Genomic DNA, 24,130 nt, shown 5'->3' with positions numbered 1-24,130 from the left:
ACATTACAATCAATTATAAGTTGCACATAATCACATTGCATTCTCCTAAGCAGCCATCTAATTTTATGAAATTCTATGAAATATTAACTTTTTTCTTTAAAAAACAAAAATGCCTATTACTGTATACTTATATATTCTAGGGGTGCCTGTGTGGCTCAATCAGTTAAGTGTCTGAATCTTTCAGCTCAAGTCATGATCTCATGGCTCATGGGGGTCTTCACCCAGTGAGGAGTCTGCTTGAAAGAGTCTGTCCCTCTACCCTTCCCCCTACTCTCTCTCTCTCTCTCTCTCTCAGATAAATAAATATTTAAAAAGAAATACTGTGTTCTAGACATCATGCTAAACATTTTATATTCTGTGCGTAACCCTCATTTAAGGCTCAAATCAACCCTATCAAGTAGAGATTATTTTTTCCATTATTTATATAAGAAAAATGTAAACTCATAGAGGATAAATATGTTTTCCTTAGTCACATGGTTACTAAGAGGGAAGAGCAGAATTTTTACACTATAAATGTCTTACTGGAAAATTCTTATCCTATGCACTATATTATACTGCTTTCAAGACCACTAAGGTTCAGAATGTTACTTCTAGCTATGTAGGCAAACTTACATCAGATCAATCATTATTCTGAAAGCACCTAGAGAAGCTAGATAGAAAAAAATCTTTAAGGAGTTTTAAGGGGATTTAAGGGGACAGAAGCAAATCCCAAAAACATTTGCTTGTTTTCCTCTTGAGGTATTCTGTGAACTGTAAGCCACAACTGAGAGGCTCAGGTGGAATGGAAGTTTAGGCAATCTCATAGGACTAGCAAACCAAAAATTGGATTTCAGGGCTTGTAAAGGAGGATAATGCCTTAGTAAACAAAACCCCCAAGATTTTAGCTGGAATCCCTACAGAGCTTCATCCCAGAAGTATGGAATAATGGGAAACAGATCAGCCCTCATGAAGACTAAAGCCTCACTTTGGATCAATAAAAAATAACCACACATACAAAACAAAACAAAACCAAACAAAACAAAACAAAACAAACAAGAATATATGGGAAAAAATCAAGAGAAGAAAACCAACAACAGAAAATGGTCACAGGAGATTCAAATATTAGGATACTGGAGTGCTGGGATTATTAGGCACAAACTTTAAAATAACTATAATTACCTTATTCAAAATTTGAAAGAGAAGATAATTTCAAAATAGAATTGGAAACTGTAAAAAGGATCAAATAGAAAAAAGAACTTAAGAATTCAGTAACTGAAATAAAGTCTAAACAAATGAGTTTAACAACAGATTAGATACAGCTCAAAAGAGAATTAGTAATCTGGAAGATAAGTCAGAAGAATATATCCAGCCTGAAGCATGGAGAAAAAAAGAAAATTTAAAAATATATGGCACAGTAGGGATTCTAGGGTTGCTTAGTTGGTTGAGTGTCTGACTCCTGGTTTTAGCTCTGGTCATGACTTCATGGGTCATGAGATTGAGCTCCACATTGGACACCATGCTTAACAGGGATTTTGCTTAAGATTCTCTCCCTCTGCCCCCATGCTTGCATACCAGCATGTTTGCATGCTCTTGCTCTCTCTCAAATAAATAAATAAATCTTTAAAATATATGGCACAGTAAAAAGTCTAGCATCCCTATCATTGGGTCTCAAAAGAAGAAGAGAGAAAGAATGATAGAAGCAGTATTTGAAGATAATTTACTAAAACTCATAAGGGAATCAAATTGCATATATAAGAAATACTACAAACTCCAATAGGATAAATACAAAGAACCCCATCAAGGGACATCATGGGAAAGGTATTAAAAACCAAAGATAAGGGGTACCTGGGTGGCATAGTCAGTTAAGGATCCAACTCTTGGTTTAGGCTCAGGTCATGATCTCAGGACCCTAAAATCAAGCCCCACATTGGGCTTCCCGCTAAGTGAGGAGTCTGCTTCCTCTAACTCTCTCCCGCTGCCCCTCTCCACACTCATGCACTCTCTCTCTCTCTCTCTCTCTCAAATCAATCAATCGATCAATCAATCAATCTTTTTTTTAAAAAAGACAAAGTGAAACTTATTAAAAGCAGCCAAAGGAGGGAAATACATACAAACTTTCAAAGAAGTAGCAACAAGAGTGATAGCTGATGGTTTATCCAGCAGAAAATATATTTCTTTTGGGACATCTTCATTCTTTTATTTGCCACCACTTTTCTCATTGATGTCAGTAATTTGCCTTCATTAAGTTCCTTTGACTGAATATCTAGTGTCTCTCAAATGGTGGCAGTATCAACACTCACATGGTCAGCTATTTCTCCTATGACTCCATTTACATTTAAGTCAAATTTCACTTCCAGCATTATCACGTTTTGTTTCTTTGCTGCCCTTTCATTTCTGCTGGCCAGTTCCCACTTTTAATTATCTACTTTTATAAAATGTCATATGGGTTTATCACTGGAAGCCAAGGAAACAATACAGCTGCACAAACAGCTTTACGGTTTGTGCATGAACTGAATAACAGATGCTCAGTGATCAGTCACCAATGACTGAAAGATGTGGTGTAATTGGTCACCTATCATGATATGCATCTGTTATTTACATAGTGATGCACACATTGAAGAGCTAGCAGCAAAGTTTATACTTTATGCAATTATTCACAGTTAATATATTACAGTAGCCACATTTGAACCATGTTGTCTGGACCAGCTATTATTTCAATTGAACTAAATAATGTTAACGAATATCATGCATATTGGAACCATGCAAAGAAAGGACTACATATATCCACAGAATTAAGATACACAATGCTAAATAAACACAGGATGGGAGGGTTATAAATAGTGTTAGAGTGTTCTGAAGTTCTTGCATTGTCTGAGAAATGATAACAGTATTAATAAATAATGAATACATGTTTTAATCCATAAAGCAACAACTAAAATAATTGCAAAAGAATAGATAACAAGCTACTAGTAATGAGGAATAGAATAAAAATTAAATAATACAAGGTGCACCTGGGTGGCTCAGTGGGTTAAGCATCCGACATTGGCCCAGGTCATGATCTCAGGGTGTCAGGCTCCACACTCAGTGGGGAGTCTGCTTTCCCTCTGCTTCTCCCCTACTTATGCTTTCTCTCTCTATCTCTCTCTCTCTCTCTCTCTCTCTCTCATAAAAAAAGATTAATACCAAAGGAGCAAAAAATTAGAATAAAGAAATTATGAAACAAATAGATTTAACCCCAAATAGTAAGTATTTAATAAGTATTTACATTAACTGCATTAAATGTAAAAGGACTTAATATTCAGATTACAATACAAAGATTTCCAGATAGGTTAATAAAAATAAAATTCAACTGTATGTTGCTAATAAGGAACATATTTTATGCACAACAACAATATTGAAAGACTGAAAGTGTATGGATAAAAATATTAACATGCAAACAATAACCAAGAGAAAATGGATATAAGTATACCACTGTATATTAACCATGAAGTCTTACTATATATAAAAGGGGAAATTTTATTATGATAAAAAGAATTACTACAGAAAGATACAATGATTCTAAATTTTATCTGTAGAAGTATAGCTTCAAAGCATGTAAAGCAGAAATTAACAGAACTGAAAAAATAGATAATCCACCATCATAGTGGGGATTTGTTTCAACACAGCTTTATCTGATAGAACATGCATACCAAAAAGTAAATAATGCTGATAAGAAATTAATAAGGTTTGAAGAACATAACTTGCAAACTTATCCTTATTGACTTGTATAAAATATTGTATCCAACAATTGCAGAGTACATATTCTTTTCAAGGACACATGGAACAGTTATCAAAAGTGAACATAGGTAAGGCTACAAAAGTAAGTCTCAATAGTTTTCAAAAATTAAAATCAAGTATGTTCTTTGACTAGTAAACAATCACTTCTAAATAATGATAAGTCGAAGAAGAAATCACAATAGATGCTAGAAAACAATTTTAACTAAATGAGAATAAAAATATAACAAATCAAAATCATGAGATGTAGTTAAAGTCATAGGTAGAAGAAAATGTGTATAGCTTTAAAAAGACATAGGTTAGAAATGAAGGCTAAAAATAAATTATTTATATAGCTTTCACAAGAAATTTATAAAGGAGCTGTAAGTTGAAACTAAAGAAAGTACAACAATATCTAAGAGAATTGAGAATCTAGGTCAGTAAGGTCAATAGTTTAAATTCAAAACCAGGGATCTCTGGGTGGCGCAGCGGTTTGGTGCCTGCCTTTGGCCCAGGGCGTGATCCTGGAGATCCGGGATCGAATTCCACGTTGGGCTTCCGGTGCATGGAACCTGTTTCTCCCTCTGCCTGTGTCTCTGCCTCTCTCTCTCACTGTGTTCCTATCATAAATAAATAAAAATTAAAAAAAAAATTCAAAACCAAATCTTCACACTCCAAATATAATGTTCATTTATTATATCATCTTGATTCTCTGCCCCTTTCTCCAAAAAAATCAAAGAAACTAACTTGTAACAAACCTCTGTATACACCCTGCAGCTCTTAAAATCAACTGTTTTGTTATCATTATGGCCTTTTCCTCATAAAGATTCTAGTTGTTAACATTTCTCTTAGATATACCAATTTTCTCCCTCTGAGCAAAAGAGTTTATTTCGTAGGTCAAAGAAAACTATTAAATACTAAAAAGAGGATGAATTTGGAAGTGGATTTTTAAAAGGATATTTCTCTTATGTATGTATGAGGTATTCAGTCTGCTATCTTAGAAAATGGGAAAATAATGCATTTCTTAGGATCCCTGGGTGGGTCAGCAGTTAAGCCTCTGCCTTTGGCCAGGGTATGACCCTGGAGTGCAGTGATCCAGTCCCACATCGGGCTCCCTGTATGGAGGCTGCTTCTCTCTGCCTGTGTCTCTGCCTCTCTCTCTCTCTCTCTCTCTCTCTGTCTCATGAATAAATAAATAAAATCTTAAAAAAAAAAAAAAGAAAAGAAAAGAATACATCTTGCATTCTCAGATTTGCCTAATATATATTCTACATTATTACCTATAAATAGTTTTAGTTGGCACAAAGGTAAGTAAAAACTTTTGGATTCCTACCACACAAATGCTTAACATCTTTATTCTGTAATCATTTGTTAAGCAATGACTAGAAACAAAGCATTATGCTATTTGCATGAGAGAAACAGAGCTAAAAAATCCTCTCCTCTCCTTCCCTCAAAGAATTGAAATAGATAGAAAGCATGAAACCAAATGTTAATATAGAATGGTTTGTCTCATCTACTCATCTTCAGCCCAGCTTCCCTGGCACTCCCCAGCAGAGAACTAAAGCCCTCTGATTTATTTATGAAGCAGAGTCCCTTACCAGGTTGGATTTGCTGCAAGAATAGATACTGAACTAAGGTGTGCTGAGGGTCAATGTCATTGCATATTGCTAGCACTTACTGAAAAGCCTCAGTGCTAACATTAGTAGTTCAAGAACATGTTACTCTGTTGCATGGATGTCCTTCCTCAGCTGCTCTCCTTCTCCCTGTCCCTTTTTCAGTGACATGATTTGGTAAATAGGCTGAGTTAGAGCCACGGGAGGAGTCGTAGCTCATCATCCCCACTTCTCACCATCCCTTCACTGCTTTTTCAACCTTCTCCTGCTAATGCACTGTACTTCTCCTATTAGCTGGCTTCCCAGTTCTTGCTTATTTTTTTTTTTAATTTTTATTTACTTATGATAGTCACAGAGAGAGAGAGAGAGAAGCAGAGACACAGGCAGAGGGAGAAGCAGGCTCCATGCACCGGGAGCCCGACGTGGGATTCGATCCAGGGTCTCCCGGATCGCGCCCTGGGCCAAAGGCAGGCGCCAAACCGCTGCGCCACCCAGGGATCCCCCAGTTCTTGCTTAGATTGTGCTCTCTGATAGGAATTGAGATGGTAGAAAATATGCGCTAAAATCATTGGTGACCTAGAGCTGGCTTTTCAAAGATAAAGAGCTATGTATTCATTTAGTTAAGTACAGTTATGTTTAACATTGTGCTAAAACTGTGGTCATTCCTATACACATACACATACACATTCCTGTACACATACATGACCATCCCTGTGGTCATACCACTGTACACAGGATTCAAAATACTGGATCATTTTATTCTTGCCCGAACCTTCTTCCTTTGGCCTCTGATTCCACACTCCTGGTCATCCTCTATCATACTGGTCTTTCACTGGCTCATTCTCCTTCCTCACTTTTAAATATTGGGGTTCCATATGGCCCAAGGCTGTGTCTTCTCCTCTTACTCTGTGATTCTTCCCCATGTGACCTTATCCAACTATTCTCAAGTTTACATACCTAGTGTAGTCATCTCTTTTTTGCATTAGGCCATTTACCTATCAGTCTCCTTAATGTCTCCTCTGAGATGTCTCCCACGTATCTCACTACTTAAATGCTCCAAAAGGAAATCCACCACTCCTCCACTATTTGCTGAGCTGGTACATGGCACATCCATTTATCTTACTGCAAATTGCAGATACCTGAGAGTATCACTGTACCTTCTTTCCTTATCACCCCCTACTAATCCTTCACCATTTCCTGTTGATTCTACTACTCTAATATACAAAAAACTTTGTATTTGCACAACCCCTGCACAAGCCATCATAATTTCTTGAAGTACAGTAATTTCATAGCTTAACTCATCTTTCCAGTTTAGACTTCCTCTAATCCATTTCTGCACAATAGCCAGTGATTTTGCTCTTAGGATAAATCCAAGGGTTTCAGTGAAAACTTCCATGCCCTAGACTACGTCTGCACCCCACCCCACCCCACCCACCTCTGCTTCTTCATCTTGCTCCATTCTTGCACACCTGTATTCTTTAATTCCTTGAACAATCCAAGACCTTCCCCACCTGACGGCCTTCAAATGCTTTTGGCTGTGTCTGCAAAGTTTTTTTTCATTTCTCTCTTTGCCTACTAACTGTAATAATTATTTATTTTTTCTTCCTGAATATTACTTATACATACCCTTGATTCCACCCCCATCTACATTAGATTCTTCACCTGAATCTATCATTGAATCATTTATTTTTGCTCTATAAAACTTAAAATTTGTGATAACAATACAAATGTGTAATGATAATAGTCTCCACAAGGCAGTATGCTATATGTACCAATCACCCACACCTACTTGCAAAGAAACTATCAAACCAAAGCCCCAAAATGGAACAATTAGGTATATTCTCAAAGTGCTCCTTTAAAATAATGAATTGAACTAGAAGGCCAGTCTGAATTAATGAGAAATATGATTGATAGAACATTTGGTATATGTGTGTACGGACTCACATATGTTCAGCTATCCTTAATTGAGAACCTATTGTGTCCCAATACTATGCTGAACATTCAACACATATTTACTCAATCTGCACCAATTCTCTGAAGTAGCTACTGTAAGTTTACAGTAAAAGAAAAAAAACGGGTTCCATAACTCTATGGTCTTTATATATATTTTATGTAATTGGACCTTGCTTTTATATCCAATCTGATGATCTCTACCTTTCAATTGGAGTAACTCCATTGCATTTACTGCAATTATTGATACAATTGGATCAAAATCTGTCATCTTCTAATTTGTTTTCTATTTGTCTTCTTTGTTCTCTTTTGCTTCCTTTGTCTTCTTTTGGATTAATCAGGTTGGTTTTGCTTATGTTTTTTAGTATTTTATTCAACTTTATCTTCTAACTTTTTCACTCTTTGTAATATTTTTTGTTGTTATTCAAGGGATTATAAAATGCATCCTTCATTTATCATAGTCTACCAAGAAGGCTTATTATACCAATACCCATGTTTTAAATTATTATAGCATTTACCTCCTCCCAAATTTTGTGGTATTTTTTATCAGACATTAAATTTCTATATAGGTTATAAATACCAGAGTACATTGCTAAAATTTTTAAGTTCTGACTTTCAAAGAATTTGAGTAAAGAGAAGCTTGTCTCTTATATATACCCACATATTTAAAGTTTCCAGTTTTAATTCCTTCCATAGATCCAATCATTTCCTTTAACTTGAAGGACTTCTTTTAGCATGTTAGTGTGGTTCTGCTGGCAACAGATTTTCTCAGCTTTCTTTATTTGAAGATAATTTTATTTTCCCTTAATATTTGAAAATTATTTTAGCTGGGTATGGAATTCTGGCAAGGCAGTTTGTTTCAGCCCTTTGAAGGAAGATACCTTTCAATGTCATCTGGCCTCCATTGTTTCTGATGAGTCATTCCTGTTCTTATCATTGTTCTCCCACAGAAACATGTCCTTTTTCTCTGGTTGCTTTTAAGACTTTATGACTTTGGTTTTCAAAATAATATACCTAGGTGACATTTTCTTTCTTCCTTTTTTTTTTTTTTTAGATTTTATTTATTTATTCATGAAAGATACAGAAAGAGAGGCAGAGACACAGGCAGAGAGAGAAGCAGAGAGAGAGAAGCAGGCTCCATGCAGGGAGCCCAACATGGGACTCAATCCTGGGTCTCCAGGATCATGCCCTGGGCTGAAGGCAGGCACCAAACCGCTGAGCCATCCAGGTGTCCCGACATTTTCTTTCTATTTAATCTACTTGGGGCTTTCTGGACTTCCTGAGCCTATCAATTTCTGGTTTTGTTCAAATTTTGAAATGTTTGTCCAGTATTTTAATGGACTACAGTGGAAGCGATATGCATTTTTAGGCCCTGTTTCTAAGAGAACTGGCAGCTTTTGCTTTATATGCTTGGAGTTTTAAGTCACTATGTAAGAATTCTGCTGAAGGGGAGACCACATGGGAAGGCCCTGAATTATTATAAGAAGATAGAGAAGGGCCTACCTGAGCTTAGCTTTTTCTTTTTTAAAGATAGAAACTTAAGCAGACTGCACTGAGCATAGAGCCCTATATGGGGCTCAATCTCATGACCCTGATATCAGACCTGAGACAAAACCAAGAGGTCATCACTTAACCAGCTGTACCATGCAGGTGCCCCCAAGCCTAGCTTTGTAACAATCACCTTCAAAGGGCCAGGCATAGAAGCACAGCTATCTTAGACTGTCTATATTGACCCAGATACCAGCTAAAAAACAACCAGTGATCCCAGTGGATGCCACATGAAGCAGGAAAAAAGCCCAGTTTACCACTCCCTAAAATCCTAATCCACAAAATTGTGAGCTATATAATAAAATGGTTATTTTAGCCACTTAGTTTGGGGTGATTTATTATACAAGAACAGATATCCAGAAGAGGTAGCAATTATATCTCAGTTAACAATGAATAAAAGGCATTGAGGATTTGTAAGAGAAAGTTCCAAGAATGGCAGGTTTCTTTACAAGGTATTGAGAGTCTTAAGTGGACACAAATCAGTTCTCCTGGGTTTTAAACTTCAGCTGGGATATAGTCTGGCCCCAAAAATATACTTTGTTTTTCAAAGATTCATTTATTCATTTGAGAGAGAGAAAAAGGGAGAGAACATGAGCAGGATGGGCAGAGGGAGCGGGAATGAGAATCTCAAGCTGACTCCACACTAAACATGAATAACCATTCAGGACTGCACCTCACAACCCTGTCACAACCTGAGCTGAAACCAAGAGTCAGACATTCAACCAACTTCGCCATCCAGGTGCCCCCCTAAATATATATTTGGTAAAGACTTACACCAGTAAAATGATGAAACACTGGCCACTTCCATCTTCTATTTTATCTTTTCTATAAAGAAGCCAATAGCACATGGATTGTTGTCATTGTTACTCCTAATAGCAGCTACCAATTACTAAATACTTTTTATGGGCAAGAACTCTGCTAAAAGTGCTTCACATATCTTAGCCTACTTAATCTCACTAAGTCTCAGTTTCCACTATATAAAATGAAGATGGTAACACATACCTTACAGGGTTCTTGCCCAAATTTACTCTGCTAAAAATTTTCTGAGTCAGAATTTGACAGTAAGAGTGTCTGCCTTCAAAACTAACACAAAACCACAGTATCTCTTCAATTAAAAACAGAAATAAAGAAAATGCTACCGTCAGAAAGATGTTTTTACTTTCATGTGGACTTTTTAAAAATCATAAGTAAATAAAAATTCTCTAACTAGGTAAATAAAAAGTGTGATTTATGGCAGTGTAATAAGATTTACTATTCACTGCTTCATTAAATTGAGTCAAGTGGATTTATTGGGGGTTTCAAGAGTACCAGTCTTAGTCTGATCATTAGATAATCATGCAATTAGCTGTATGCATCTTCCAGGCAATTTGGAAAATCACTTCTTTAATGTCCTATTTCAAGTAGAAAGCCTGGTAGTAAACCTACATTTTCTTCAATCTGCTTTAAAACTCTAAAGATACAAACTCTCTTTGATTAACATCTATTATTTAATTCCTCAATAAATTAAAAGATGCATCAATATCATGAATATCACCTTTCAGTTATAGATTATTTTCCCCTTAATTACAGAGTGCTAGTGGTGAAATACTTCACTGATAATTACCAAAGTAGAATAAAGATTTCTCTCATTGAAAAGTCTTGATAATTGGAAATAACTTTTTCTCTGAATTTATAGACTATTACTGAAAAGTTACTGTAAGTCTAAAAATCAGGACTTTAGAAGCTAAGGATCTAGTATACACCAAGAGCTTTGACAGACTTTATACTTTTTAAGTGAGTAATTCCAATTCTATACATTTTCCCTAAGAAAATAGAGTGAGATGGAATTTACATAAAAGCCACTTGTCTCAGAGTTAATTTATAACAGCAAAAATTTGGAAACTACTCAAATGCTTAGCTAGGAGAAGGGTTTAATATGAAATACTGAGCAACCATTAGAAATCTGTTGTAATTGACTGTTTAATCCCAGAGGAAATACTTTTGACATAATGCTGTTTTAAAAACATAAAACATACTTAAAGACAGAAAAAAAGAAAACTGATTTTCTTTGTATCCCAAAATGATGAGAGAGGTTTTAAATCTTTTTGTTGTGAATGTGTTTAAAACTTTTTACAATGTATATGTATTATCTTTAGAGTCAAATGAAATAAACTTTTTAAAAATTAAGGGTTCCTTCCATATACACAATCTTAAAATTAAATCTTGATGTAAAAATACTACATGATGACTTTATGTGATAAGAGCCAATCAGAAAATGTTACCTTAAAATTAATTTACCTAATTCTTAGTGCCAGTTTTCACCTCAGTATTGTGTAGCATTTAAGGTATTTAAGGTAACAAAATTATGGCTTTGCTAACACATAGCTGTACCTTTTTATAAAAGTCATTAAATAGGGCAGCCCGGGTGGCTCAGCGGTTTAGTGCCACCTTCAGCCCAGGGCTTGATCCTGGGGACCCTGGACTGAGTCCCATGTTGGGCTCCCTGCATGGAGCCTGCTTCTCTCTCTGCTTCTGTGTGTGTGTCTCTCATGAATAAATAAAATCTTAAAAAAAAAAATAAAGTCGTTAAATAATTAGTTGCTACTTCTACCTCCCAGAACACACAGTAATGTTGCACATAATAAATGTCTAATAAGTATTCCTTTAGTTTTAATGAATCTCTCCTCACTAGCCCACTAGAGCTAGCAGACCTAGTCTGTCTTTGACTAGACAGAGTGGCCTACCTCCCTTTCCCCCCCCCCTTTTTTTTTAACTATTCACACTTAAAAGCAGACTAGAAAAAAATTGAAAATCAAATTGAAGAGTTGAAAAGAAGCTGGGGGCTGGCTGAGAGCTAGGTTTTTGGCTGTTATTCACATTCGGTTTCTTGTTTTACACAACATAGTCTTACCCATTATAGTATTTGTGTTTCTTAAAATTCCAACTATGCCGGCTGGGGCAGCTTCTCTTCTCTTCAGATGTCTCATTTGGTATCCTTGCAATTAGGAGTCCTTGCCCATGCAAGCTGCAGCCTTCTCATCTCCTGTGGCCCCATCTTTGCAGGTAAAAAACCAAGTTAGCTTCATTTTTGCTCTCAATTTGTTTCCCAGCTTGGCTTGCTTTCTCCTAATGAACTGGGGGTGTTGAGGGTGTAGGCAAATATCTTGAAGGCTGAGGATCATAGTTCCACAATCTAGTGCCAGTTGAATGATTGAGGGGGAAGGGGGTCCCGAGATAATGGAAGGAAATAAGTTGGAAAATTCTTTTTAGCCAAAGGATTTAAGCCTTCATTTCTCTTCCTTTTGCCCCTCTCCCCAACCTGGGGACTCTTGTGTCACTTTGATGATTTCCCATACTCTTTGGGGTGCAAGTTAGTGTGCTAAGTGTCTACCACAAGGTGAACTGCTTTGAACAAGACAATTTCTCTGTTCTTTGCTTTTATCAAGAATTAACAAATGTTTCTCAGAAGAAGGAAAAGACCAGAATCTAATCATATGATTAAATGAACGTAATGTGGGGATCCCTGGGTGGCGCAGTGGTTTGGCGCCTGCCTTTGGCCCAGGGCGCGATCCTGGAGACCCGGGATCCAATCCCACATCAGGCTCCCGGTGCATGGAGCCTGCTTCTCCCTCTGCCTATGTCTCTGCCTCTCTCTCTCTCTCTCTCTCTCTGTGACTATCATAAATAAATAAAAATTTTAAAAAAAATTTAAAAAAAATGAACGTAATGTGTGCTAAATTAGTGATCTGCTAGTTTGTGAAAACATTGCACTTAGAGCCACTGTTACTCTTGTCATTTAAATATTCATTTTATTTGAAATCCAAAGAAGGGAAATTAACCAATAATAACTATTTAAATTTCCCTTTAGTTCTGGTGGATGATCTCCTTTAAACACCACTTAAAAAAAAAGACAATAAAAAAGACAGCATTTGGAGTTAGAAGTCCTAGGTTAAGGCCCAGGATTGCTTCTATGTAATAGAAGATGAGTCATTTACCCTTGCTAAATGTGTCCTCGTTGTTTTGTCTGCAAAATGAGGATGATTATTCCCTATTTCACTTAAGTCAGTTCTCTTACCTCCTTGCTGGTAGAACCATCCTGAGTGATAAGTATACCCAGTCCCTGGTTACCCTTTCATCTCCAAGGCTGGGCTTCTCTAATCAATAAGCTTGAAGATCCTCAAATATTTCTCTGACACAGCTAGGTCTCTCTACTCCAGAAAAGATCATATTTGAAGATTTAAGCAGACTATCTGGTGCTGCATTATTATAATTATATATATATTATTATATAGAATATATATTCCTTTGGGGTTTTTTTGAGGAATTTTTGTATGCCTTTTATTCCTTTTTTTTTTTTTTTAATTTTAAACAAGATAAAATAAGGGTGCCTGGGTTGGTCAGTTGGTTGAGCCTCTGACCTCTGACTCTTGGTTTCCCCTCAGAGTAGGGATCTCAGGCTCCAACCTCAGAGGGGAGTCAGACTCCCTCTTCTCTCTCTGTCCCTCTCCCTCCCTACTCCTCTCATGCCCCTCCCCTCATACTCCTCTTTCTAATAAATAATCTTTTTAAAATATATATATATAATAAAAAATGAAAATTATGCATTCCTAGCTCCCAAACCCATCTACCAGAGATGACCACAACTCACACTGTGCTCTATATTTTAAGAACTTTATTGTTGTTTATGTATTAGTTTGGGTAGTTTAACAACCGTAAGAAATAGACAAAAATAAAATTCTGTAACAGCCCTAAGGTAACTGAAGGTTATTTCTTGCTCATGGGACAGTACTGGTGGAGTGACAGGTGCGCAGGTCAGTGCTTCTCCATGCAGTCACTCGGGCACCCTGGCTGCTGATCCAGGGACGCTGCCATCCTCGGCTCTTGTCCAGACTCACTCTGGGGGGATGGCTTTATTCCAGCCTGCCGTGCTGGAATTATAGAGGTGTTCCTGGTGTTCCTAGCTTCCTGGCAACATAGCCTCCTGCACTCTTGGGCTGCAATTGCTTCCCATCTTTGAAAAGGTTATACCAGCTGCCTTCACTTCTGACATCTGTCTCCATTTAGCTAAGCTGGCAGTTCATGCCTCCCCCTCACCCCCCCACCCCACCCCCGCCGCCCTTCTGTGCTTCGGCAGAGATTATATTGTTCTAGTTTTAAGATCTAATTGACACATAACACTGGGTAAAGTTAAGGTGTACATGTGGTGATTTGATACACTTATATTACTGCAAAATGATTACCACTGTAACGTTAACTACACTTCCATCCTGTCACATAATCACATTTCTTTTTTTCTTTTTTTTTTTTTTCATAATCACATTTCTTTTTTTGTGGTGAGGACACTGAAGATCTCTCTTAGCAACTTTCAAGTGTGTAACACAGTATCATTATTATATTAGTAGCTATAATCACCATGCTGTGTATTAGATCCCCAGAATTTGTAAATCTTATAAATAGATGTACCCTTTGATCAGTACTTTCCCATCCACCACCACCACCACCCTCCTCCAGCCCCTGGTAACCATCACAATACTCTCTATTTCTCTGAGTTTGGCTTTTTTAGATTCCACATGTAAGTGAGGTCATACAGTATTTATCTTTATCTCAGCACAGATTTTTTTTTTAAGTCACTCGGGAGCATGAGCAGCTGACTGTCTTCTTAACTCCGAAAGCAGCTTCTTTTCCTTGATATTTTCTTGTGGTAACTCTTGTCTATGTTATATTTCCCCTAAGAAACCACCCCTTTTGCGTCTCCCCTCTCTTCACAGCCTCCTCTTTCTGCTCTGAGAGCCACCCGTAGGTTGCAGCCTAGTTGAACTAGCTGGAACCCACAGCAGTTGCTCACTTCTCTCTTTCGCTACCTCTAAAGCTGCTTCAGCTGGCTGCCTTTCACTGTGACAGTCTCTTGAGCCACTCACTCAAGTCTGGCTCGTTCAACAATAGTCTCTCATGGAGCAGTTTGCCAGACCACAAACCACACTCAGTTTCCAAACTCTCCTAACTAGTTTATATTTGATTGACAGCAGCCCAAACCCTTCTCCCCACATGGATAGCTCTAGTGATGAGTTTATTGCTCACCATGCAGAGAGAGAAGACCTCAACTCAACAGCATCTGAAAGTATCTTAGCAGGACAAGGCGAGAACAGCTAAGGGACTGTGCAATAAAGTAGCCAACAATCCCAGTTTACCCAGGACACACAGAGCTCCCGAAAAACAGGGTTTTTCATTTCAAACTAGGACAGAATTTTATTTTATTTTATTTTATTTTATTTATTTATTTATTTTAGGACAGAATTTTAAATCTACTTTAAAGTGGTTCTTTCCATGTACGATCTTGATTTTGAAGTGAGGGATTCTATGAAGGTGTATGAACTACACAGACATCACACTAAGTGAAAGAAGTCAGATAAAGAAGATGCAGTTTCAGTTATATGAAATGTCCAGATAGGGCAAATTCAGAGGTAGAAAGCAGATCCATGGTTCCTAGGCATGGGGGAGGGGTGGGAATTAACTGCAAATGGGTTACTTTTGTCATTTGATAGAAATGTTCAAAGACTGGGTTGTGATGATGGCTGCACAGTTCTATAAATTTGCTAGAAATTACCTAATTCTATAACTGCAATACATGAATTTTATGAAAGCTCTCCTCCAGTAAAACCGTTTTTAAAAGTCCAGGGCCAGAGGTGTCTGGGTGGCTTCACTGGCTTTAAGCATCTGCCTTTGGCTCAGGTCATGATCCAAGCGTCCTGGGATTGAGCCCAGCCTGAGGCTCCCTGCTTAGAGGGAAATCTGCTTCTCCCTCTCCCTCTGCTACTCCCCCTGTTCGTGCGCACCCTCCATCTTTCTCTCTCTCTCTCTCTCTCTCTCTCTCTCTCTCTCTCTCAAATAAATAAATTTGTTAAAAAAAAAAAAAAAAAAAAAAAAAAAAACCTCCAGCCAGATCCTAAGTCTTCTAGTTGTTACTATCAGTGAGTAGATGCAGATTCCTTTAGCTTTAGGTGCCATCCATAAGGGGAAAGGATACAAGTCTTACTGGGTTCTTCTGTCCTCCTTATATAAGCATAGGGAGTGCCTTTAAATTCTTTCAACCAATCTACATAGTGTTGAATACATTCAATTTTACTAATAAGGACCTATTTCTAACAGTCATGAACTTCACTAATGCTAACTATGCATTTTGATTGGGATGTATATAAATCTAGTATGTAAGTTGCAGACATACATGCTGTCACATCACATGCGCTAAAGTCTTAAGTTACTGGTATAGAAAATAAACTCAAGTGAACTGTTAAGACTCTCTACATCCACTACCTCCAAAATAGCAAGCGGCAGAGGAAGCTTACCACTCTACTGCCTTGCTATCATCCATCATTTAGTCTGCTCAGCTTCCCACTCCAGGGGAGGATCCATCCTATTAATAATAAAGATATTTGTTCTTAACAAACCATTGGAGGGTTTTTTTTTTTCTGTTTAAATATAAAAAGTTGGTCGGAGGGAAGGTTGTGAGACTACAATTAAGAGAAAGATCACCCATAATTCAAATGGACTGGAACTAGGTCAGTGATGGGGAGGGCTGAATAGCCAGTGTGTCCCTGGAAGGAGCCAGGAAGAGCTTGCTGATGGGACTGATTCCCAGTAGAAACACTCCGTAGGGCACCACATAAATGTGACTTCTTCTCATGAACATTTGTTAAACCTGATTCATATTTTAACTTTGAGAAGAATAGAAATGGATGTATTATGGTGAATACATCCATGGTGTATGGTGTTTCCTGTAACTCTTACAGAGAGATTCGGAATACCAGAAGCTTAACATCCATAGACCCTGACGCCCTAAAAGAGCTCCCACTCCTGAAGTTCCTGTAAGTATTAACTCCTATCCCATCCTACCTTGTTGGGTTGTTTGGTTTTTTTAAGAGAATTATAATGCTGTTGCTTGCCAGGAGTCAACCTAGGATGATGTGGGCCAGGATCATTTTAGTGGTATATGGTATAGGATGTGATTTATCCTGTGACTTACTCCCCACACTTCCCCATCAGACAAGGTATAGAGTGAAATGATCCACATTTGTAAAACTTACTTAAAAGTCAGCGCATAATGCTAGGACCAAAGGCTTGATCCAAGGGAAACAAGGGAGAAAATACCATGATACGTACAGTCTTTAAATGGAATGTAACAGGGATCCCTGGGTGGCGCAGCGGTTTGGCGCCTGCCTTTGGCCCAGGGCGTGATCCTGGAGACCCAGGATCGAATCCCACATCAGGCTCCCGGTGCATGGAGCCTGCTTCTCCCTCCGCCTGTGTCTCTGCCTCTCTCTCTCTCTCTGTGACTATCATAAATAAATAAAAAATAAAAAAAAATAAAATAAAATAAAATAAATGGAATGTAACAGAACAAAATAAAACAAAAAACTCTTGAAGGTCCATTGCTCAATTTAATTAGGAAATAGGTATCACAGCAATATTAAAGTGACCATTACACAGAAAAAAGGCCACAAAGGGCAAAACTCAAACTCTTGGAGGTTTGAGGGACAAAAATTGAAGGGACAACACTATTATTGCTTTGCTTTGGACACCTTGAGAGCTAACTACAAACTTCCTGAGAGCAGAGACCACAGCACTTTTGCTTTCTTCTGTGCCTTTACTGCCTGGCACAGAGTAGGTGCTCAGTAAAAATGTGTCCAGTGGATGTGTATGTATGGCCTTAGGTCCTCTAGACACCAACTGGAAGAATCTGTCCCTTCTTCCCTTCTTTCTTGCTCACATGCATTGTAAAAGATCAGAACACAAAAACATTATGAGAGGAAAAAATTAAAATCAACCTTAATCCCAATACCCAGAAATAATCATTATTAAGATATTTGTTTCCATCTAGGGCTTTTAAATAAAAGTGTATATCCATATATATCTTATGAATTAAGTCTTTAAGGATGAATAGAAGTTATCCAGGGAAAGACAGGGGCAGGGGAAGAAGAAAAATACAGGTGGATGGAATAGCAAAATAAAGGCACAAAGGTGTAGAACCATAAGGCTCATTTGGAGCCCTAAAAATAGTCCAGTATTGAAGAAGTGGGAGTGGGAGATGCAGGGAGCATAGAAGAGGATAATGATGGGAAATGTGGCTGGAGGGGTATCTAGGAAATAAAAAAAACTTATGAGACAAGGCAATCACTCTTGTGTGGACTTTGAGTTTCAATCAATCAATAATTAGTTGATATGATGTTCCTTTAATATCTGCGGGGCTCTGTAGGGAACCTGTAAGATAATAAAACATTGTTCTTACCTTCAAGAAGCTTAAAATCTAGTTCAGAAGATACTATATATAAAATCAAAAATTTCCTTTTCTACTGGAGAATAATGGTAAGTGATAAATAAGAGGTACATACATTATTTGAGGGTAGAGTTAATTAGAGTACACATCAGAAAGGAGATGGACTTTTTTGGGGTTTTGAAGAAAAGAGAGGTCCTGGTCCCTAATCTGGGATTTTCAGCCCCAGTATATGGTCCCCACTTAACCCCAAGACTTCTACCCCTGGGCACATACACATTTCCACATGAACCTCTCTTACAGTTGACTAGTTTGTTCACTGTTTACTTTTCTTCAGATACTCTTCATGGAATCTCAGCTCTTTCCTTTGCTATCTGGAATATCCCATTTGCTTTTTGTGACAGATCTCTGGCTCCTGTTTTCTCTTTAAATCTTATGCCTTCCCCCCTCTAAAAGGAGTCAGGTCAGAATTTGCCTAAGAAGGTCTATCAATGGAACTAGCTGGGAGACTTTCTTTAAAGCTTTACTGCTATTGGCTAAATCTCACCCTATGCCAGGAGCCTGAGAGTCGCTGTATTCATACTGTTTTATGTACTTTTAGTCTTGACATTTTTGCCCTGATGACACAAACTTTGGAAAGTGAATACATTGTCTTTGATTGATTTTATTCCTTGTCTAGACATATTTCCTAAATGGTACTGCTGCCATCTTACTCCCAGGTGACTGCCATGGGAAAATAATTCTTGGCAAAATAATGAACACAATATAGCGTGAAGTTTGAAAGAGGAAGCCTGGCTTGGAGTTGGGTATTATATTGTCTTTCTGGCCTATCCTCTCCTTATTCCACTGCAGCCTGGAATGTCCTCCAGTTAAAACAGGGAAATATCACACACACACATGCACACATGGAAAGAAACCTGAATTCCTATTTATAGGATGCCTGCTTGGTTGAAACAATCCTCATTTTTTCTAAAGAGAAAAAAATGTATTGACACTGGTGGATGGAATCAGATTGCTGTATCTTCAGGGAGTAACATTTCATCCAAGGGTTAGAACTTGCCCATGGTCACTCAAATGAAGGAGTTAGGATTTGACTCTAGGGTGACTTCAGAACCAATGCTTTCAGCTATTAAGTTATTTTACTTCCTATGTGTTGATTTTCTTACCTTATTTCTGTTCCCTCTTCTTTTTCATGCACTTTAGTGGCATTTTCAACACTGGACTTGGAGTATTCCCTGATGTGACCAAAGTTTATTCCACTGATGTATTCTTTATACTGTAAGTATGCACACATGCAATATTTGGCAGTATTTTGTCACTGACGAGAAGAAGGGTGCAGCCATGGGGGTTGGTTGAAACCAAGTGAAGCAACTGTCTCTAGGGGAAGCAGTGATCAGCTGTGACAAATTCACTGGTGGATGAAGTAAGGCAGAGACTGGGAAATGACCATTGAGTTTAGTAATATGGAGCTCTGGTGATTCTGACAAGAGCAGTTCCAATGGAGCTCTAGGGTGAGGTCTGGTTGGAGTTGGCTCAAGAAGAATCAGAAGGGAAGACCTCGAGAGAGTGATCATTACAAACTCTTTTAAAAGGTTTTACTGGAGTGGGAATAAATAAATAAATAAATAAATAAATAAATAAATAAAAAGGTTTTACTATTGAAATAGAGCAGACAATATCTCAGTAGTTCAGGATACTAGATCAGGAACAAAGGTTTCTTTTTGTTTGTTGTTGTTGTTGTCTGATGGGACAAATTATGGCATGTTTGTTTGCTAATGGGAGTGATTAAATAGAAGGAAAATTTGATGATAATGATGATACTTTATTTTCCACATGATGTTTAATAGCTTTTCAAATACTTTCCCATAGCATTATCATGTTTGCTACTCTTCAACCGCCTTTAAGGCATAAAAGAAGTTATAGGTTTTTTCCATTCTACAAATGAAGAAATGGAGGAATAGGAAATTAAAGTGATTTTGTGAGCAGAGTCTCATGGAGCAGTGACTAGTGGTGTTCAAACCACTTCCTGTGGCTTCTGATTGGTGGCCATGTGCTCTTTTCCAAAACCTGTGGCACAGTCAAGTGTCTTACATAATTATATAAAGATAAAAGGATTTATACATAGTTAAGTCTTTAAGTTTGCACTACCAAGTCAACAAAAATGTGGAGTGATAGGATCTGAATTCTCAGAATTTTGCCAGAAAAAAAAATTGACCATGCTTCTTTGCTGCAGAAGAACTCAGTTCAAAATGTAGGCAGATTTCTAGCAACTAGATTGGCACAGAAATGTTTTCCAGGAGCATCTGCCTGGCAGTGTTTTACAAGTAGAGGACACTTCAGTAACACTCGTAGAAAGAAATCCACTGATCCCACTCTACCAACCCTTTTTAGAGATTTCAAACACTTAGAAAATCCTAGTTGCTAAGGACAAAGTATCTGTCACAGATTTACAAGAAGTCTTCAAGGCCCATCTGCTCCCCTTGCAAAGAGGATTTAGTTAGGGACTTCAGCCCACATCAAAAGCCCAATTACTTACTGCACATTTGTGGAGCTGTGAGTGCGTGTCCCTCTGGGACAGCTCTCACTAGCTCACTGAACCCTCTGAGCCACCAGCAGCTAAGAAGGGTCAGCGAAACTTAAAAATGAACAAGATTAAACTAAATTGCATCAAGTTCTTTATTTGAGTGCATAGGTGGAGCAAGAGTCAGCCCAGCACCAAAAGGAAAGCATTTTTTTCACCAAGTGTTTTTGTCCCTCTCTTGTAGTGAAATCACAGACAACCCTTACATGGCTTCCATCCCTGCCAATGCTTTCCAGGGGCTGTGCAATGAAACCCTGACACTGTGAGTATTGCCACTCCCACTCCGGCTAACAACTGAATTGATATTTGGACCATTGTCATATCTTACAGCCCCTCCAAGAAACATCAAGCATGTGCTTAATGATCTAACTAAAGGTTTCACATAGCTAAATAAGAGCATTGCCTTATGGTATGATACTCAAATAAATGATAAAATGGTTTAAGTAATAAGACAGGTATTCCCTTATATAAGTGGTAGGCACACTTTATCTAGAGAAGACTGTTAGGTCTTACCGACCACATGACCTTTGTGGCAACTGGTTACCTCTCCCATAGTGGGAAAGGGCAGCCATACACAGTACATATACTAGTGAGCCTGTCTTTCCAATAGAATTTAATTTATAAAAACAAGTAGTGGACCAGATTTGACCTGCAGACCTTGTAAAATACAGTATTCTAGTATATCTCCATTGTATAGGGGAAGAACGGGGGGTTAGAACACATTAAAGTGACTTATCCAAGGTCACTGAATAAGAAAGTGGTGCAACCAAGAGCTTCGTATGCTCTTTGCACTCACACACAACTATTATGAAGTTCCTACAAAGTCATATTGAATAGAAAAGAGTGTTTCTCTACATTATTATTTTTCAGAGTTCAAGTGGGTCCTGCTCTTTAGATGTTCAAAAGGTGGTGTTTATCAGAGAAAATTACAAAATGTTCTAATAAAGAAGTCTAGTAGATGTATAAAAGATAAGTTAATTCCCCAAACTGATAGAGAACTCCCCTCTCTCATCAAATTAGCCACAAACTAGAGTTGTCCAAAGGATCCTTTCTCTCTAGCTTCAGTACCGCTGCCCAAGCTCAGGCCTGGTTAGCTTCTTTGCCTGGATTGTTACCCAGTTCCCTTGATCTGGTCACACTACAGTCCAGGGGTTCTTTATCATATACAAACTTGATTGGATTATCCCCCAGGAAAATTGATCCAAGCATCCCCACAACTCTTAGTGTGGGGCTACTTCCAAGCCATTCTATCAATCTAAGCCCAATGAAGCTGCCTCAACCTCTGAGCCTCTACCAGCAGTGGAGCATTTCAGTTCATCTCTCTCCTTGAAACATGAGGAGAGGTCTTTTGAAAAGATGAGAGATTCTTTTCGGCCACCATTTCATTTGACAACACCCCAAAAACCTGGAGTCTTTGTGTGCTCAGTCCCAAACCTGAAGGCTATTTGCCTCCTTTGTAAAGGTTTCCATTGTGACACTTAACCATTTATTATGTGTCAACTCCTTTCTCAATTTTTTTTACCAAAGGTTACCTTCACCTTTCAGCATTTTTTTTCTAAAAACCCATCCCCAGCAGCCCTCTCAAGTGAAAGCAGCTCCTTGTCCACTGAGCACAAGGTACAGTAGGCATTTAAAAAACATCTGAATGAGGGAATCTTATGCTTTCTGAAATCAAAAGTTGCGGATGGCATTGGTTGCCCATTATCTTTTCAGATGATTATTTTTACATTTCTGAAAGTCCTTGCTTTTTTGAAGTTCATGCTCAAAAAAACTGCATGAGAGGCTATGCGTCCAACAGCAAATTTGTATACACATTCCTGGTAGGATAGAGTTCCAATCAAAGTTTGCAATCCTTTTTTTTCTTCTTCTTCTTCACTATTTTTTCTTCCTTCCTCATTTTTCCTTTCCAAGGCCAATTTTCCCAAAAAGACTTTTATTTAATCTCTGAAATGTAATTCCAACAAAGAGTATTTTCATTGTCTAGGACTCTTAACAAAGTTTAGAAAAATAGGAATCCCAAGTATATAATTCTCACACATACATAAAAGAACTCTAGTTCAGAAAAAAAAATAACTTATCTCTCAGAACTCTCTTCAGCCTCTGTGCCTAGCACCCCTGTGTCCTGCAGTCCTAACCCAGGACATATTAGTAGCTGGAATTAAACTCATTGTGTGATTATTATTTAAAACAAATCAAAAATAACAACAAAGATTACTCCCAATTCTTCACAACAGTGGAGGATAAATCCAATTTTTCAGGGTATTCCTTTAATGTGGTCCTCTTATAAGTGCCCCACACTCATAAATATACAGCTATTTGATCCTCCCAGCAACTTTTTGATTAGGTATTATTATCAATCCTTACAGATAAGAAAACCAGGAACAAGAGAGGTTAGGAAATTCTCAGGATCCATATACTGTGAAGCAACAGAGCCATGTCTAATTCCAAATTTAGAGTCTCTTGTAAGCTTCCTAATATGTCACCGGAGTTGATAGGTGGTGGGCAGAGTCATTTTCAGAGTTCCCCTACAATTGCTACTAGTTGTACTTGACTGGGGTCATGGCTGCCTTCTCTTATCACATGCCAATAACTCCCATGCATCCTTGTGGAGACAGAGCTTCCATGGCTAGAGCTCCTTCTCCTCTAGGTGGGTGGGGAGAATCACTTTTGAGGTCACAAATCCTGAGTCCCAACAGTGCTATATCAGTGTGTCTTTCTTTGGCAAGTCCCCTTCACCTCTTAGTAGACCGACTAGGAGACAGAGGAAAGGGCACTTCAGTCCAGCCCATGGAATCACTGCATTAATGAACTAGTTGCAGAACATAGAAACAATTTAAAACATCAAAATTTCCACAAAAGGACATGGTCTATCTACATTCTTAGATTTGTCTTTGAAGTTCAACTCAATTCAGCCCACAATCATTAAGCATTTAATCTATGATAAGCCCTGAGGATAAAAATATGGATAAAATACAAATGTGAAACAACAATTTAAGCAGAAAAATATAAAACCAATGTATGTATTCAGATGAGGAGTGTCTTTGAAAATGTTCGTCTTAAGAAACTGAAGTTATTCCTCCATTATTGACATTGGGTTAACTATTACCTGAAATTCTTCTTTTTTGGGTATAGGTAGAATATTTTTAAAAAATTCTTACCAGTGGCAAGTCATTGCTTTTCTGAGAAACAGCCTGAAGTTACTAGGAGCTGTCTGGAAAATGGGGATTCAAACTGGGAAATAATTCTATGTCCGAAGCAAAATATACTGTAAAGTTTTCTTATGGGACCTGAGAACCTTCATGCACATTTCTGATTCTGCAGAAAGGAAGCCCAACCCTCACTTCTTATAGGTCACTGATTCCTCCTCTCTCTGTTGATTGTAGGAAACTATACAACAATGGCTTTACTTCAATCCAAGGACATGCTTTCAATGGGACAAAACTGGATGCTGTGTAAGTC

General features: G+C 37.9%; 1 protein-coding gene across 4 annotated transcripts in view; it reads left to right on the top strand.

Moving 5' to 3' along the window:
• TSHR (thyroid stimulating hormone receptor) overlaps positions 1-24,130 on the top strand; it is a 151,899-nt gene that overhangs the window by 86,613 nt on the left and 41,156 nt on the right. For 2 of the 4 annotated variants that reach the window (XM_041757663.1, XM_041757661.1), the window contains 4 exons: positions 16,610-16,684; positions 19,294-19,368; positions 20,856-20,933; positions 24,055-24,123. In XM_041757663.1, coding sequence (XP_041613597.1) covers positions 16,610-16,684; positions 19,294-19,368; positions 20,856-20,933; positions 24,055-24,123 — 297 coding nt within the window. The remainder of the gene's footprint in view (positions 1-16,609; positions 16,685-19,293; positions 19,369-20,855; positions 20,934-24,054; positions 24,124-24,130) is intronic. The other 2 variants (XM_041757665.1, XM_041757664.1) reach the window with 1 other exon arrangement.

Source organism: Vulpes lagopus, chromosome 6, assembly GCF_018345385.1.
Source record: "Vulpes lagopus strain Blue_001 chromosome 6, ASM1834538v1, whole genome shotgun sequence".
In the NCBI taxonomy this organism is placed as follows: Eukaryota; Metazoa; Chordata; class Mammalia; order Carnivora; family Canidae; genus Vulpes; species Vulpes lagopus.
Note: the sequence above shows the minus strand (reverse complement) of the source record. Positions and strands in the feature narration are given on the sequence as shown.